This window comes from Alexandromys fortis, unplaced genomic scaffold, assembly GCF_014885135.2.
Source record: "Alexandromys fortis isolate MF-2015 unplaced genomic scaffold, M_Fortis_MF-2015_v1.1 scaffold_5, whole genome shotgun sequence".
Lineage (NCBI taxonomy): Eukaryota > Metazoa > Chordata > Mammalia > Rodentia > Cricetidae > Alexandromys > Alexandromys fortis.
Window position 1 is genome coordinate 26417256 of NW_026067924.1, and position 17136 is coordinate 26434391.

Genomic DNA, 17136 nt, shown 5'->3' on the forward strand with positions numbered 1-17136 from the left:
AAAAGTATAGAATAGCATCCCTCAGGATACAGACACAAAATCCTCCACAAGATATTAGTTAGCTAATAAACAGGCAACATACAAGAGAGATGATACACTAAGACCAAGTGGCTGCTAGAACAGGACACTAAAACCCACAATTAAAGTCCAGGTTAGTATTTAAAAGTGAATTAATGTTACTAATACACTAAAGAACAGCAAAATGTGACATCCTCTAAGACTACAAAAAGTATTTGATGGCATCTCAGGATGAAAACATTCAATATATTAGGAATATAAGGAAATTGTCCTTAAACATAAATCCTCCAAAATTCTCAATTACTGAAAAATGTGCTCCTGAGCTCTTTGGGTACAATGATTTAGTGCCACCAGAGGTTATTTACTTCTGGTGTTTTCACAGGACCTTCTTAGTTCCTGTGGGAATAGGCTGTTACAAAAACTGAGACTAGCCAAGTTCCTTTGGCTTCCTGTCTTCCCATGGGACCTCTCACTCTTACACTCACTCACTCTTCCATCTCCCACACTTCGGCATAGTCAGAAAGTCCCACCACAGGCAAGCAGGTACCAGGCTTCGTAACTTTCCTAATTGTGACTATGTCGACCTTCTAAAATATTTTAAATAAAGCATACAGCAACCAGTATTTTATTAGTCACATAAAAGCACACTAACAAAGCAAACAGAAAGTAAACAGGCCAATGCTTCTAACGATTTTAGACGATGGGTTAGTAAATCTTGGATCAAATCATGGATACTGTTTTTGTGAACTTTTTCTGGGCTACAGCACTTCCATCCACTGACACACAGAAATGATTGCTTTTATACTATACTATCAGGGTTGAGGAGCTGTGAAAGCCTGCAGAAACTAAAATACTATCTCACATTCCACAGGTAACGTCTAAGTGACTCCTGTTTTAGATCACCATCTAAATTGATTGAACAATTCATTTGGTTTTTTTCACAACATAATAATATATGATATTAGTATTTAAAGATTTAAGGATATATAAATATGTATCTATATGTATGTATATATACATATATATCTATCTAGCAGGAAAAAAAACTATCTTCAATTATAACTAAAAGGTATAATATTTTCTATATGGATAAATGAGTAAAATTTTCTAAGGATTTTGAGTGACTATAGTTGAATCTTTATGAAAATATAAAATACTAATATAGACACATACATAATGATGTTAAATTTCCCTTCCAAGCTAAGCTCACATACTATTTTTGGAGTATGGTTCATGAAATTGTTAACTCCTGGGGATGGATATACCTGAAGGACTCTATGTCAACACACTACAGATACTTGCACATTCTTTTTTATTGTAGCAGAAGTCACAATTGCCAGATTACTAAACCAACTTATATGCCCATCAATAAAAAACTGTGGTTCACTATACACAATAAACTTTTACTCAATGGTAAAAAAAAAAAAAGGTCAAATCCCGAGATCTACAAGAGAATGGACAGAGAAGGAGAGTTCATTATGTTAAGGAAAATAAACCATACAACTAAGCAACTAAGGGAGGAACATTGCATGTTCCCATTCACATATGGAATCTAGGTGTATGTGTGTGTGAACATGAAAGCAGAAAAGGAACTATAGAGAAGGAGATAAGATCTAAAGGAGGTAGAACAAGAGAGTAATGGGATGCATGTGACATAGAAGGGAAAGAATGACAAACTGGGGGGGGATTAAGGGATGAATGAGATGTAGATGGGCATCAGAAGGACTCTGAGGAGGATAAGTAACAGCAATCAATGTATATGTGAAGATGCTGTGATAAGGCCCATTATTTTGTATTCTGACATTTAAAGAGTTTAAATTTTTAAAGACTGCTGTTGCTGAGATAGTTATCAATTAATTATAAGGAGGAAGACATCTCACACATTTAAGAAGCATAAACATTGAAGGTGTTGCTAACCTGGGGGTGTATAGGCATCCATAGAGGTCTGTACAACCAGGGATCTTCGTTTGGAAGGCATGGGCACTGCCATCTTCCTTTCTTTGTGTTTAGCAAGAGCTGCCTGGACAGCTTCTGTATGAACATCTGAAACCAAGAGAGAGTCCAATTATTCCACCATTCAGACCCAAGTCCTAAAAACAGATCCTTCATTCAACTCTCTGTACCCGTGGTACATGGAATCTTTGTACTTAGGCTAAGAAATAAATGGGTAAAAAAAGTAGTTAGTCCCACCAGCTGAAATACCCAGTAGAAAAAAACATTAAAATTTATTCACTTTATTAGCATTCAATCTTTATTTAAAAAAAAAGAAAAAAAAACATTGGCTCCAAAATGCTCATGGCTTTTCATTGAGTAAATGGGCCCTGACTATTACAGGTCATGTATTCAAGCTTGATAACTCCTTCCAATATCCCATTAGAGGAAGTATATATGCCTCATAACTCATAGTCTGAAAACATAAGCTACAATCCAGGGACTGTGTTAGTCATTTTATAAATATTAATACATTATATCAATTCCACACATATTAACAAATGCCAATTTTATGTTTATTTCTCTGCACTTCTAGAGATGAAAGGCAAGATGCTGCATATGCTGGACAAGAGCTCTAACAATGAACCACATCCCTAGCCTAAATGCCTACTTTGTAAGGCAGCATCTTTACTAAAGATTTAGAGTAATGAGAAAGAAGCAAGCACTGAGTTACATTCAGCATTTTGTCTATTTATTTGATGAAAAATATAAGGTATAAGTCATAGTTTTTATTGAAAATTTCCACTCAATTTATTCTAATTGAGGCGTCTCCCCACTGGTCCTTCCAGATCGTCCTGATTCCCCAATTCACCCAAATCCACACCCTTTCTTTTTCTCTCTCTCTCATTAAAATACAAATAGGTATCTAAAATAATAAGGTAAAATAAAAACAAAGAAACCAGAATAGGAAAAAGCAAACAGAAGGGGAAAAGACTAAGAGAAAATACAAGAAACACATATAGATGCAGAGACACACTTCACTTTCACAAACTCAGAAATCCCATAAAAACACAACACCACAAATCATAATATATACAAAAAAAGACTTGTAAAGAAAAAAAGTAAAAACATGCATAGACAAAGCATTATGAGGCCAGAAATCTCCAAAAATATCAATGACTTTGTTTTGTGTTGGCCATTTACTGTTGGGCATAGGGTCTGTCCTTAATGATTTGGACACTCAATGAAACTCCATAAAAGAAAACTAATTTTTCCTTTGTGAGCAGTTATCAACTGGAAATAACTTCTAGTTTAGGGATGAGGGCTTGTGCCTTAGTGCTGGAACCACATTAGGCATAGACCTGTGTTTGCTGTCACAGTCTCTGTGAATTCATATGTGCATCAGTTCCACTGTGTTTGGGAGGCGTTCTCTGATGTCATTCATACCAACTGGCTCTCACAATGTTTCTGCCTCCTCTTCCACAGGTTCTTTGAGCTCTGAGAAGAGGGATTTGATGGAGACATCCCACTTCGGACTGAGTGTTCCAAAGTCTCCCACTCTCTGAACATTGTTCCATTGTGGGTCTGTTTTTGCTCCTATCTACTGCAGGTGGAAGCTTCACTAATGATGGCTGAACAAGACAGAGATCTACAAGTATAGTAGAACTGCTACCTTCCTTTAGCAGAAAAGTAGTATTTGGATTTCTGCTATATCCCTGATCTTTCTAGTCAGGTCCCTGGCCACCCCAGCAGTGTCAGGTATAGGTTATATCTCATGGAGTGGACCTTAAATCTAATCAGATATTAGTTGGTGCCTTAGCTAGGGTTTCTATTGCTATGTTGAAAAACTATGACCAAAAAGCAAGTTGGGGAGGAAAGGCTTATACTTCTACTGCACCTGTTAGCCATCAAAGAAGTCAGGGCAGGAGCTCAAACAGAGCAGGAACCTGAAGGCAGGAGCTGACGCAGAGGCCATGGAGGAGTGCTGCTTACTGGCTTGCTCATCACGGCCTGCTCAACCTGCTTTCTTACAGAACCCAGGACCACTAGCCCAGAGATGGCAGCACCCACAATGGGCTGGGCATTCCCCCATCAATCACTAATTAAGAAAGTGCCCCTACAAGCTTGTCTAAAGCCTGATCTTCTGGAGGCATGTTCTTAATTGAGGTTTCCCCTCTCTTGGATGACTTTAGCTTGTGCCAAGTTGACATAAAACTATCCAGCACAGTTGGTTACTCCCAAAGATTTGTGCCACTACTGTACCTGGGTCACCTTTGTGTAACTTAGGGTTTGTAGCTCAGCTGGATTTTACTATTCTCCTCTGGTATGGAAAGTACCTTCCAGTACCATGAACATTAGTCAGTAGGGGTAAAAACTCTAAGAAAGCACCAGTTTGACATTTCTGTGCTAATTATTGTCTTGAGTTACTAACAATTTATGGAGAACAATCAATAGCTCTGGAAATAGCCTCAGTTGTTTGGTGGTGTTCACGGGGCCCCTTTGACCAACAACTTGATTAGATGTAACCCATTATGGAACTAGAGGTTCATTTAGTGACAAAGGATGTTTACCTGGGGCTTTGTCTCCCAAGTTATTTGGTGATTCCATTTATGTTTCTTTCATATATGTACATATTCTAAGAAGCTTCTACTGTATTAGGCTTCCACTTGACCCTTCAAATGGCCCCTAGTTTTAGTTGTCCTTCCCCGTATTACCTTCCACACTTCTCCTTACCTTACCTTCCCCCTTTGATCCTTCTATTCCAATTGTCCTATATTTCCTTACTATCTATTTTATTTCCCTGTCCTAGAAAGATCTACCACTGCCGCCGCCGCCGCCACCACCACCACCACCACCACATACATACACACCTAGTCCCATACTCTATACCTAAGCTCTGTGGTGATATGGACTGTAGGCTACTTATTGAATAATTAATAGATAACATCCACATATAAACAAATATATACCATATTCATCCTTTGGGGTCAGGCTTTCTTCATTCAGAAATTTTTTTCTAGTCCCTTCCATTTACCAGGAAATTTCATGATTTCATTTTTTTAAAAACATTAAATTTTTTCAAAACATTAAATAATTTAATAACATTAAATTACTCCATTGTGTAAACACCTCACATTTTTTATCCACATTTGTGTTGACAGACATCTAGGCTGTTTCCTATTTCTGACTATTATTAGTAGAACAGCAATGAACAAGACTGGGGGGTATCATTCTATTCAAACCACACTACAATACCCAAAAAGTGGTATCTTGAGGTAAATCTATTCCCAGTTTCCTGGTTAACTGGTATGGGAAGAAGAATCTCTAAATGTGAATCGCATCACTTAATGGGCTTTGTGTGCTACAGGTGAGTTCCAGACCGCATAAAAAGAAGAAAGCTAGCTGAGCACTGGCATTCATTGCTCTCTGCTTGACCTTGGATACACTGGGACCAGTAACCTTTTGCTCTTGCCACCATACATTCTCAGCTATAATGGATTATATCCCCTCAAACTATAAGCCAAAATAAATTCTTTCTTAAGTTGCTTCTTGTTAGCTATTTTGTGACAGTCACAGGAAAAGTGGCTGGTAAATGAGTCAAATCCTAAAGGAGAAAAGGGCAAGGCTAAGATCTGGGCTCAGGGATAATGAGAACATTATGGTGTCTGCTCTGTCTCCTGAAAGGTGTGAAGACCAAGGACTCACAGGAAGTCCCCCAAAACCCCAACCAGTCTCAGTACCCTGGACAAAGGAAACAAGAACTGTTTAAACATGTAAGACTGGAAAGGATGGGTATTACCTGAGATATAACGTGAAACCCCACATAAATTCTAAAAGAGCACATGCAATTAAAAACTTTAAGGATAAAACAGTAATATAATAAATAGGATGCTACAAAACAGATCTTCCTTTTATCTTCATGAGTCTATGAATGAAATTTACCAGCTGTGATGCATTAGAAACCCATTAAAGCACTTGATTAAGTGTCCCACAAAATCTTAATTAAAATGTTCTTGATGGAGTTTTTCCAGCCAAATGAATTAAAAACTAGAGGAGAGGCTGTGAAAGGGAAATGGTGAAAAGGAAAAAATAAATAAACCTCACTCATGCCAAGGTATTTAACCAGATAATGAGGGTCGGTTTACACAGAGATGTCATGATGTCTTCCTAATGTGAGTCTGTAATGTCCACAAGACCTTAAGAGACTTGCTGATTACACTGGACATACAGACCGTGTCATGAATTCCAATTGAGTGTCAGAAATACAAATGACTACAAAGACAAACCTCACAGGAAAAGACCTAGCCTCTACATGTGCACTATGCTGCAGAGATAACTGACTTTCTTTCTGTCACTACCCATGAGTACCAAAAGATGGCCAAAAGCTAGGAAGTGACAGCTTATAATGTCAGAGAAATAGAAAAATGACTTTGTGGTAGATCCCAAGGTGACCTTAATATAGTATCAAAGCAAAAAATAAATTAAGCAGCAAAACTATAACCTAGAAGTACAAAATGAGATAGACATAAAGAAATCTAGGAGGGATAGCTGGACTAAGTTCTCCCACAAAGAGTACTTTTTCAATCTTTTGATAGCATGGACTGTGGTGCACTAAGAAAAATGTGCTGTGATTTGCAATACTGTCTTGGGAAAAGGCTTCTGCCTAGGGAAGCATCAGACAACCTATCATTCATGAATAAGAAAGTTGGGAGACCTACAAAAGACACAGGACAAAGAAGTAAAGTCATTGATCCTGAACTACATTTAGTGGTCCTTGATGGAACAGCTAGCCAAAATCTATACAGGACTCAGGTTCATAGAAGTTGTCTTTGGAACTGGGTACAGCAAATTGATAACTTGCTCCTTCAGTGATATAGAGTCTTTATTGTCTGTGCCCTTCTCTGCTCTAAAAGTTTATAGTTTATCCACTGTATAACTTTCCTTCTACTGACAGCTATAAAGCATTCAACTATAGACACTAAATGATTTAAGACCAGCTTTACACAGCACTAAATTAACAGGTCACTACTGTTAGTAAATGACTCATTAGGAACTTCTTATATTTATAGCCTCAAGCACATCATACTAAGAGACATTTCTCCACCAGAATTTCAGAAAGCACTGGAAATAATAAACACCTTTGCATGATATATAGTGCTTGAGGAAAAGGCACCAGTGTCTCCCTCAGCAAGAGTTTACTAAAAGCTCAGTAATACAGCAAAATGTTGGGCAACTCTGGCTCATTTGTCTCTATTTCCTAAAAACATCTCTTTCTAAAATAATCACCGTGGGTGACTGACTGGCTCGTAAGTCTACTCAGTCAGTCCCCACTCCTCCAACTGGGTTGGAAGATAGACCTTTATGGCTTCTAACAATTTATCTACCTTATTACTTTCCTCTAATAGACTTTTGAAGTTTTTCTTTTCATTTACTTCTATAAGCTGAGGCTCTTTATTAATGATAGAAGGCACAATGAATTTAGCTATGGAAAAATACATCTGTGTTTCTTTAGAAACAAAAGGATTAAGAACCTAGGCTTTGGTGGAAAAATACCAGTTCTATTTGTTACCATCTGTATTAACTCTAAGTACAAATTTTGTTTTGTTGTCTTGTGTTTTAAGGCAGTATATCCATACATAATCCAGGCTGGCTACAAACTCATAACAATCCTCCGGCCTCCCAAATTCTGGGATTACAGCCATGTACCCTCATACTAGGCTTAAATATATTTTCTTAGGTCAAGAATACAATTTCATCATCTATAAAATGTGAATAACATCACATAGTTGCTGAGGAAATAAACTCGTGTTCTTAGGGAGGTGAAAACGCTTGCTACCATTGTAAGCACACACGTGCTCACAAACATGTGTTCTAGAGCAAGGTTCACCCATGCTGAGTCGTCCGGATTCCCTCTTTTCTGTTTTCAGTGCGATATCTATCTTCAGTAGCCCAGGAAAAGCAAAAAGTAAGTTTTACAGTTTTTTAAAAGTTGACGTTTCGTGGACTTGTGATGCGGCCCCATAGGTAAAGGTGCTTGCCGTCAAGTCTGGTGAACTGGGTTCAATCCCTGGGACCTACCTGGTGGAAGGGAAAAACTGACCTCTGCACATGGCACATGTGTGTTCTTCACCACCACAGAAACCAAATAAAGACATAAAGTTTCCTATTTTGTTTTGTTTTGAGATAGGGTCTCTTGTACCCCAGGCTGCCCCAAAACTTCCTGTGTCATTGAGGATGCTCCTGAACTCCTAATCTTCCTGCCATCCCAAGTGCTGGTGTTGGAAGTGTGTGTCTCCACCCCAGGCACTGGAAAAGGAAGGTAGACAAAAGCATAATTGCAACAATGAATCACTCTGCTGAGAGCCATTGCCCCCTCCAGGACTTTTCCCAGGACTGTTTTCCCATGCACTGTTTCTGGTCGCCCCTTAAGACTCCAGAGAAGCACAGGCTAGCTGTGCATGGTGGCCATGTCTGCAATTCCAGCACTAGGGAATCTGAGGCAGGAAGATTGCTGCAAGATCTAGGTCAGCCTAGGCTACAGAATGAAGCATTGACTCAAAAACTCCCCTTTGTTCTTATTTCATGTGTGCGGCTTTCATGTCTGTGCACTGTGTGTGCACGATGCCACCAGAGGCCAGAAGCAGCAACTGATCCCCAAGTTACAGGTGTTTGAGAATCACCATGTGGGTGCTGGGAATTGAGCCCAGGTCCTCTGGAAGAACACCCAGTATTCAACCACAGAGCCATCCTTCCAGACTTAAATTGCACAAACTCTTAAAAGGTGACCACCCTGAAGGGACAGAGCAGGAAGAAGTGAGTCCAAGGGCACAAAGCTTAAATTATGTAAAGCTACTTTGGCTCTGAAAATCTAATGCACATGAATATAGCATTGTATATATAAGATTTACTGAGTGGATAGATAAATGGAATCACTACCTAAAGAAAACACAAAATATCAGCCAGGGGAGGCAATGGATAGAGATTAATTGTGATATATNCTGAGCCATCTCTCCAGCCCCCTGTACCATGAATTCTTGTAGCAATACTGTGGAACACATGGCAGTTGTGGTGCACATCTGACTGCCAGTCACCCAGATACATGTATTCTGATATAGGTGTTCCTGTTTGGTCACTACAAGAAAAAAAATCTATGAACCACATGTGAACAGCAAAACTCTCTATAGGAGCCAGTGAATAACTCCATTTTGTTTTGAGATAGAACCTCCATATGTAGCCCAAATTCACATAAAAGTTGTGATCCACCTGCCTGAGCCTTTCAAGTGCTGGGAAAGAAGATGTGCAGCAGCACACTCAGAATACTCTGTCTCACTCTGAAAATAACTGGTATTCTGAAAAATGATGAGAAAATTCTGTCATCTGCTTCCATCTCTGTTAATTTGATACATTTGGTTGATATTAATAAGGGAACAATGGTAAATTGTTAAATAAAATGCATGCTATGAAGTGCATATTTTGTGTTAATAATCAATGTGTTATGAATAACAGTGTGAAACAACATGAAGATACCAGTGTCGTATCATACAGGATACCTTCAATGCTCCTCAAGCCCTAGTGCCTTGATCTTCATTCCTCCACCTCTAATCTCTGTCAACTCCTAACTTTTCTACTTCTCCCATGTATATTAGATCCATGTATGTCTCTCTTAGGGTCCTCATTATTGTCTAAGTTCTCTCGGATTGTGATTTGTGAGCTGGTTTTCTTTGGTTTATGTTTAAAAAGCACTTATGAGTGAGTACATGTGATAATTGTCTTTCTGGGTCTGGGTTACCTCATTCAAAATATTTTTTAGTTCCATCCATTTGCCTGCAAAATTCAACATGTCGTTATTTTTTCTGCTGTGTAGTACTCCATTGTGTAAATGTACCACACTTTCCTTATACATTCTACGGTTGAGGGGCATTTAGGTTGTTTCCAGGTTCTAGCTATGACAAACCATGCTGCTAAGAACACAGTTGAGCACATGTCTTTTGTGGCACGATTAAGCATCCTTTGGATAGATACCCAAAAGTGGTATTACTGGGTCTTGAGGAAGGTTATTTCCTAATTTTCTGAGAAATTGCCACACTGACATCCAAAGGAGCTGTACCAGCTTGAATTCCCACCAGAAATGCAGGAGTGTTACCTTTACCTCACAACCTCTCCATCATAAGTTAGCAACAGTGTTTTTTTATCTTGGCCATTCTTACAGGTGTAAGATCAAATCTCAGAGTTGTTTTGATTTGCATTTCTCTGATGACTAAGGATGTTGAGCATTTCCTTAAGTGTCTTTCAGCCATTTTAGATTCCTCTGTTGAGAGTTCTCTGTTTAGGTACTCTATTTCTTTTTATTGGATTATTTGTTCTTTTGATGACCAATTTCTTGAGTTCTTAGTATATTTTAGAGATCAGACCTATGTCTGTTGTGAGGTTAGTGAAGATCTTTTCCCATTCTGTAGGCTGTTGTTTTGTCTTGTTGATGGTGTCCTTTCCTTTACAGAAGTTTTTCAGTTTCGGGAGGGCCCATTTATTAATTGTTTCTCTCAGTGTCTGTGCTGCTAGGGTAATTGAAATAGAATTACACCACTTTCCTTTTCCTTTCCTCCCAATAACTCTCCCTTCCATATCCCCTCTTGCAAGTTGATAGTTTCTTTTTCTTTATTGTTGTTGTATATGTGTGTGTACAAAGTGTGTGTGTGTGTGTGTAAACAGAGACAGGCTTAGCTATGAAATCTATGGCTCAGGGAACAGGGTAGTAAGAACCAGAACAATTAGGGAGTCTGCTGTGAAACATCTCTCCTAGAGATGGCTACATAAACAATCCAGAACAATAGCTATACCAATGTACATGTTAACACAGAAGGGGAAATTTTTCACAGGGCCTCACTCCTAGAGAAAGGACTGCAGGCAAATAATGACTGCTGGAAGAAGGAAAATAAGCTGCCATAGGAATTTGATTTTATCAGGTTTTGAGGATTATCTTTTCATATTCTTGCATACATTATTATTCATTTGCGATTTTGATCCAACAATTCTTTGAATGTAGGAAGAATTCTTAGTTTTCAGCATGTTCGTTCTTTTCTGAGACATGAAGATAAGCTTGATAGCTTCTGAGTGTCTTACAACCTAAAAACGGATCTGTACATTCCTGATTTTCAGTTTGCCTTCCTTATTTTCTCATTTCTTTTTGGCGTGGAGTTAATTTTTCTTTTCTAAATGCTCATTTTTTTTTCACTTTAAAGAATGTTTCTTTTTCCTGAGTATTTGACACCAATTTCCTCGTAAGTACCACTTCCATTGCACCCTACAGATTTTAATTCTGCCTCCTTTCTTCATATCTATAATCTGACAGTCCTTCAACCTGTTTCTGCTTAGAGTTAGAAATCCATCCCAATCCTACCAGTCTACCCTAAACATTTTTGCTAGATTCACATTTCTAATCTTCTATTGATTAGGCATAGGTAATCAAATTAATTTCGCTTTCTTTAGCGTGGAGTCAACAAACCTGTATGCTCTTCTAAAGGCATCTTTTGCTTTTTCTTCCATGAGTTCCCAGAACAATGCACCCATAATAGAACATTTAATAGGTATGGCAAAGTTCCTATATGCAGTATGCTGTACAGAAGCTGCTTGATGTGGGATTCCCCTCTGTACGCTGTGAATATGTTTTATTATCATAGGTTAATAAAGAAGCGACTTTGACCTGTGGCAGGGCAGAATAAAGGTAGGTGGGGAAACTAAAAGAAGGTGGAGTCAAGGAGACACCATTTAGCTGCTGAAGGAGACAAGCACTGGAGAGAACCTTGCCAGTAGGCCACAACCTCGTCGTGATACACAGATTAATAGAAATGGGTTAATTTAAGATGTAAGAGCTAGCTAGAAATACGCATAAGCTAATAGACCAAGCAGTGTTTTAATTAATACGGTTTCTGTACAATTATTTCAAGTCAGGGCAGCTGGGAAACAAACAAGCTTTCATATACAGCTGTTCATCTTAAAATGTTCCTAGTAAGGTAGAACAGAATTTTAAATTTAGTCTTCACTTTTTTAAATTAACAGGTCTCATGTATATACTGACAACCTTGTTGGACAGAGCATCCCTCTACAGAGGGATTGTCACCATTCTGAGGATAGTAAGTAAAATTTGTAGACTAACTCAATGCTACTGTGTGCACATTTGTCTAACAGCCCATAGTATTCTAACATAATAAGGAAATAAGCAAGATTCTGTAACAATCAATAAGGAAGAAATTGAGTTGTTCAGAGAAAGCACAGGTTATGCCCTAAGATCCTCCATAAAAAATCAGTAAAACCAGCTGTTTTGAGAAAGAAAAACCTCCAATTAAAAAATTATTCTAGTAAGCTCTTTGATAGCAGGGACTGTGTGTTGCTACAGTTTTGTCTCAGCTACAGTTCATAGCAAAGTGCTCAGTACACAAAATATTTTGTACATTTGTTGAATAAAAGAAAGAATGAAAAAGAACAGAGAAGTGATATACAAGTCTATCCCTAGTAACTACTAAGTTCACATCTTGAATTAGAAAAAAAAACAGATTAAGAGTTAAATTTCAATACTAAAATTATTAGCTCATATCATTTCTCAACTTTTAAAACAGTAACACTTAAAAAAAATCTGTGACAATAATTTCCAAACTCTTTAACTCAAAGAAAGCTTTTAAATTCTAGTTAAGCTTAAAATTAGTTAACTAATGGGTAATGTTCATATTTATGATATTAAAAAATTAAGTAAGGACCAATAAGATGTATCAGTAGCTCCAAACTGTTTGATGCCCAAGCCCGGTAACCTGAGTCTGATATCCAGAACCCATGTAAATGTAAAAGTAGAGAACTGACTTTACAAATGTGTCTTCTGACCACTACACCAACCTTACACACAAATGATAAAAACTAAGGTAAACAAAACTTAACAAGTATAGAATTCACTTATTGTCACCATATACCATCACATGTGTGAAACTTCTGGGAAAACAACTACTGTCTACTCTGTAAGAATGAGAATTTGTAAAGTAGCATATTAGTATCATTCTGAAAACACAAGAACCTCATGGATCTTTCCCAGAAAGGAGGGCATTCTAGAGTTGCTAGCTCTGTTTTAGACTGGAATGCAAAGGAGACCAGCACTGATATCAGAGTGCCTAATATCATCAGCAAAGCAGAAACCAATCAACCAACCCATGGTTTTTCAAGCCATACTAAGCACATCACAAAACAGTCTCTTGCATTTGACTTTTAATATTGCTCATTGTCACGGTCTCTTTTTTAATAACATGTAAACTTAAACCTAAAGGTTTTCTCTTGTAAAGTTTCTGATTATGCAAGTAGGATATTGACTATAACTAGAAATGAAGCTCTAACTTAGACCTCATAAAGGCAGCAAAGTATCTAACAGTGTCTGACACAATAGTCTAAGTGCCCAATAAATGTCTTCACAGGCATTTATTTTCCAAATTTACTAACTTAAAAAGAACAGAAGGGTACATGCTCTTATAAAGAATTGTAGCAGAAATAGCGATTCACACCTGAAGTCTCAATACTAGTGAGTGAGCCTTAGGCAAACTGTCACAATTTTAGAGCCAAGGTAACTGGGTAGGAACTAAAATGTGAACATCTCCATCCCATCCAGCTGTGAATTCCAATTACTTTCTCTGCTTCCATTAACATGGACTACCATTTCACTGTGATTTGGGTTGCAGTAGTAAGTCAGTTATATGGGGCTTGATGCTTTGCCATATTATATGAGTTCCTGGCCTGAGCTAAAGTATCAAGAATTCATGTGGTTTTGTGATCTTCAACTGAAATAGAAAAATATAGCCAAGAGAAATTAAATTTGCTATTATATAGCTAACTGAATTGATTGCTAATTAGTTTAATTATCTATAAGGAAGCAGAATTATTTATAGGTAACATAATTTGATCACTGAAGCAGCGAAAACAGCTTTACTGAAAGTGGTCAGAGACCTTCATACCTTTTAAGGAACTAGGATCTCTTTCCTTGTAAATGACTTAAATCATCCCTGTTTACTCAAGAAAAATAATATCTACCAGAAAACTGAAAAGATACAATAGCAGTAGGATAAAAAACTTTATTTTCTCAACTCTTTTTATTTTTTAAAATATGCAGATATGTGCACACGTGAATGCAGGTGCCCACAGAATCCAGAAGAGGGAGTGAGGAACAAGAAAGGGCAGTGGGAAGGGGTGAATAAAAAAACAATCTCCTAATGAAAGCTTTCTGTGTGCAAATTCACTGCTAAAATGGCCGGCTTATCTCTATTTACAGGTATTAAGTATTTGAAGAAGTAACAATTATTACTTTACCAAACACAAAAGAGTTACTATGGATTGAGTGGGTATCCTAAAGCAGTGGTTCTTAATCTATGGGTTGAGACCCCTTGAATAACCCTTTCAAATGAGTCACATATCAGATATCCTGCATATCATATACTTATATTACAATTTATAACATGAGCAAAATTACAGTTATAAAGTAGCAAAGAAATAATTTTATGTTGGGCTCACCACAACATGAGGAACTGTATTAAAAGGTCACATCATTAGGCTGAGAACCACTCTTCTAGAACATACACTGGCACATGAGCTAGAGCTTCTTCACCTGTGCAAAGTCCAAATGTACTGAACTTCTACCTCATAGACAATGAAAATGGGGACCCAGTTCATTCACAATAACACACCCAAGTATGGTAAGTCTAGTGCCTGCATACAATTCCTTACCTGACCTATAACGTTCATCTCGAGAGCCTGAGGATCTTCGGCGGTGGTATCGAGAGGCTGAGGAAGGAGTGACAGGTGCCCTTCGCTCTTGAGGCAAAGCTTGGTCCACTCCTGGATACAAGATAAAACAGCAGAATGAGGGTGAGGCTGTTCTCAGTAGCTACGCTAGGGAAACTTAGTTACAATAAATATTTACTCATTACATTCCTATCACCTATTAGACCAGGTAGTGTTGAGAAACCTGGAGGTCACTCTGCAGATCAACAGGAAGGTGAGACACAAGCAAGGCTGAGCCCTAGAGAAGTTCTTCTCATTGTGGGCAGGCTACAGGCAAGTGATTTTCTTATTATAGTGTCCACCAAAGCATGAAATCTAAGACATAGGATCAAATTATGATTTTTTTATTTTGTAGAATGAACAGAAAGATCATAAGAGCCCTGAGAAACTTTAAAATTACTATTATCAATAAAGCCAGCTTTAAAATAAACCTTATAAACTATTTGTATTTGATAACTGGGAAGTTATCCATTTGTAGCATCAACTTTCAGCTTTTGACATTCCCAATTTCTAACTCTAGAAACTTGCTCCATTTAATGCTAAGTAGGTGAAGATGTATTTTATAAATTATCAAAAATGTTACCTTAGATTCAAAGACAAACCTGACCCTTATATCAACTACTCAGACTATTAGGCTGACATAACACAGCGCCAAAGGGCACAATGTAGATGAAACTAAGCAGCATGAAAGAGTACATATTTACAGTTGTGACAAAAATTGCTCCCACTGAGTACTAATGACAATTGTTGCTTCTTTAGAAAAAAAAAAGTGATAACTATAAGACATAAAACATAAGTTACCAAAAAAGTCTGAATTTAAGTAACAATTTGCTCTCAGATGAGCCTAGTTTAATATTCCTTATCATATGTCAAACTTATGAAGCCAAGTAGTTCTGCATTGGGTGGACATTTACATTTGGGTTTATGGCCCTGATTTTTTTTTTAATTAATTTTTTTCCAGTCCAATCATAGTTTCCCCTCCCTCTCTACTCTCCCCCCAGTTCCTTCCCCAACCTCTGCTACCCTGGCCATCTACTTTTCTTCCTTTCTCTTCAGAAAAGAGCAGGCCTCCTGATGTGGGAGGGTCTTCTGTTTTGAGTTGATTTCATTGGTTAATAAAGAAACTGACTTGGCCCTTTGATAGGACAGAAAATTATGTAGGCGGTGTAAACAGAACAGAATGCTGGGAGGGAGTGAAGCAATCGCCATGCCTCTCCTCTCTGGTCAGACACAATGGAGCAGATATGCTGAATCTTTCCCAGTAAGACACCACCTCGTGGTGCTACACAGATTATTAGAAACGGGTTAAGCAAGATATGAGAGTTAGCCAAGAAGAAGCTAGATATAATGGGCCAGGCAATGTTTATATAAATACAGTTTGTGTGTTGTTATTTCGGGTGTAAAGCTAACCATGCGGGAGCCAGGCAGGAGGAAAAACAGGCCTGCTCGCCTGCCCACTACAACCTCCCATATATATCAGCCAGTCATGGCATATCAAGTTACAGTAAGACTAAGCACTTCTGTCCTACAAGCCTGGACAAGGCAACCCAGTAGGAGAAAAGGGTTCCAAAAGCAGGCAAGAGTCAGAGACAGCCTCTGCTCCCACTGTTAGGAACCGACAAGAAGACCAAGCTACAAAACTGTAACATATAAGCAGAGGGCCTAAGTCAGTCCCATGCAGGCTTCCTGATTGTTGGTTTGGTCTCTGTGAGACCTTGAGGCCAGGTTAGTTGATTCTGTGGCTCCTACAATTCTGCCATCCCTGTCTTCTGCAAAATTCCCCAAGCTCTGCCTAATGTTTGACTGTTGGCCTACATCTGTTTCAATCAGTCACCGGGTAAAGGCTCACTGACGACAATTGATATCCCTGACTCTTAGACAGCATGTAGGCTTTTCTCTACCACTCACCATAGTTTCTATTTACATGATCAGGATTATGTTGAGATGATGAAAAACCATAAAGTCATCAGAATGTGATTAATATACCCCCATATAATTTGCTTTTTAGTAACTGAGTTTAATATTTATACCTTTCTATTAATTGTCATGCTTTCAATGTACCTATTTGCTGATACTTTCAAAATATTCCAACTGAAAAACAAAAGAAACCCTTCCCATACTATCTTTTTCTACCCCTAGTCATACACTCACAATCTAGTAATTATTTTTCAGTTCATTTTTTGTTTGTTTACTCGGAGCCCCTCCTCCTCTAACCTGGGTCACTAGACCTGTCATGCCATTTAGGATCCCTTTCATCCTGAACTTGCTTTGGTTTTGCAGAATTTTAGGTCACTTGTTCTTTGAATTCATTCATGTCTTTCTTCTCCTCATATTTTAAAGAAGTATCTAAAGTAGATTCTTTAGAAAAGATAAAAAAGA

At 38.0% G+C, this 17136-nt stretch overlaps 1 protein-coding gene across 3 annotated transcripts in view; it reads right to left on the reverse strand.

The window, feature by feature from the left end:
• Dip2c (disco interacting protein 2 homolog C) overlaps nt 1–17136 on the reverse strand; it is a 353635-nt gene that overhangs the window by 143181 nt on the left and 193318 nt on the right. For all 3 annotated transcript variants that reach the window (XM_050142287.1, XM_050142289.1, XM_050142290.1), the window contains 2 exons: nt 14701–14811; nt 1936–2061 (listed from right to left, as the gene is read on the reverse strand). In XM_050142287.1, the coding sequence (XP_049998244.1) occupies nt 1936–2061; nt 14701–14811 (237 nt within the window). The remainder of the gene's footprint in view (nt 1–1935; nt 2062–14700; nt 14812–17136) is intronic.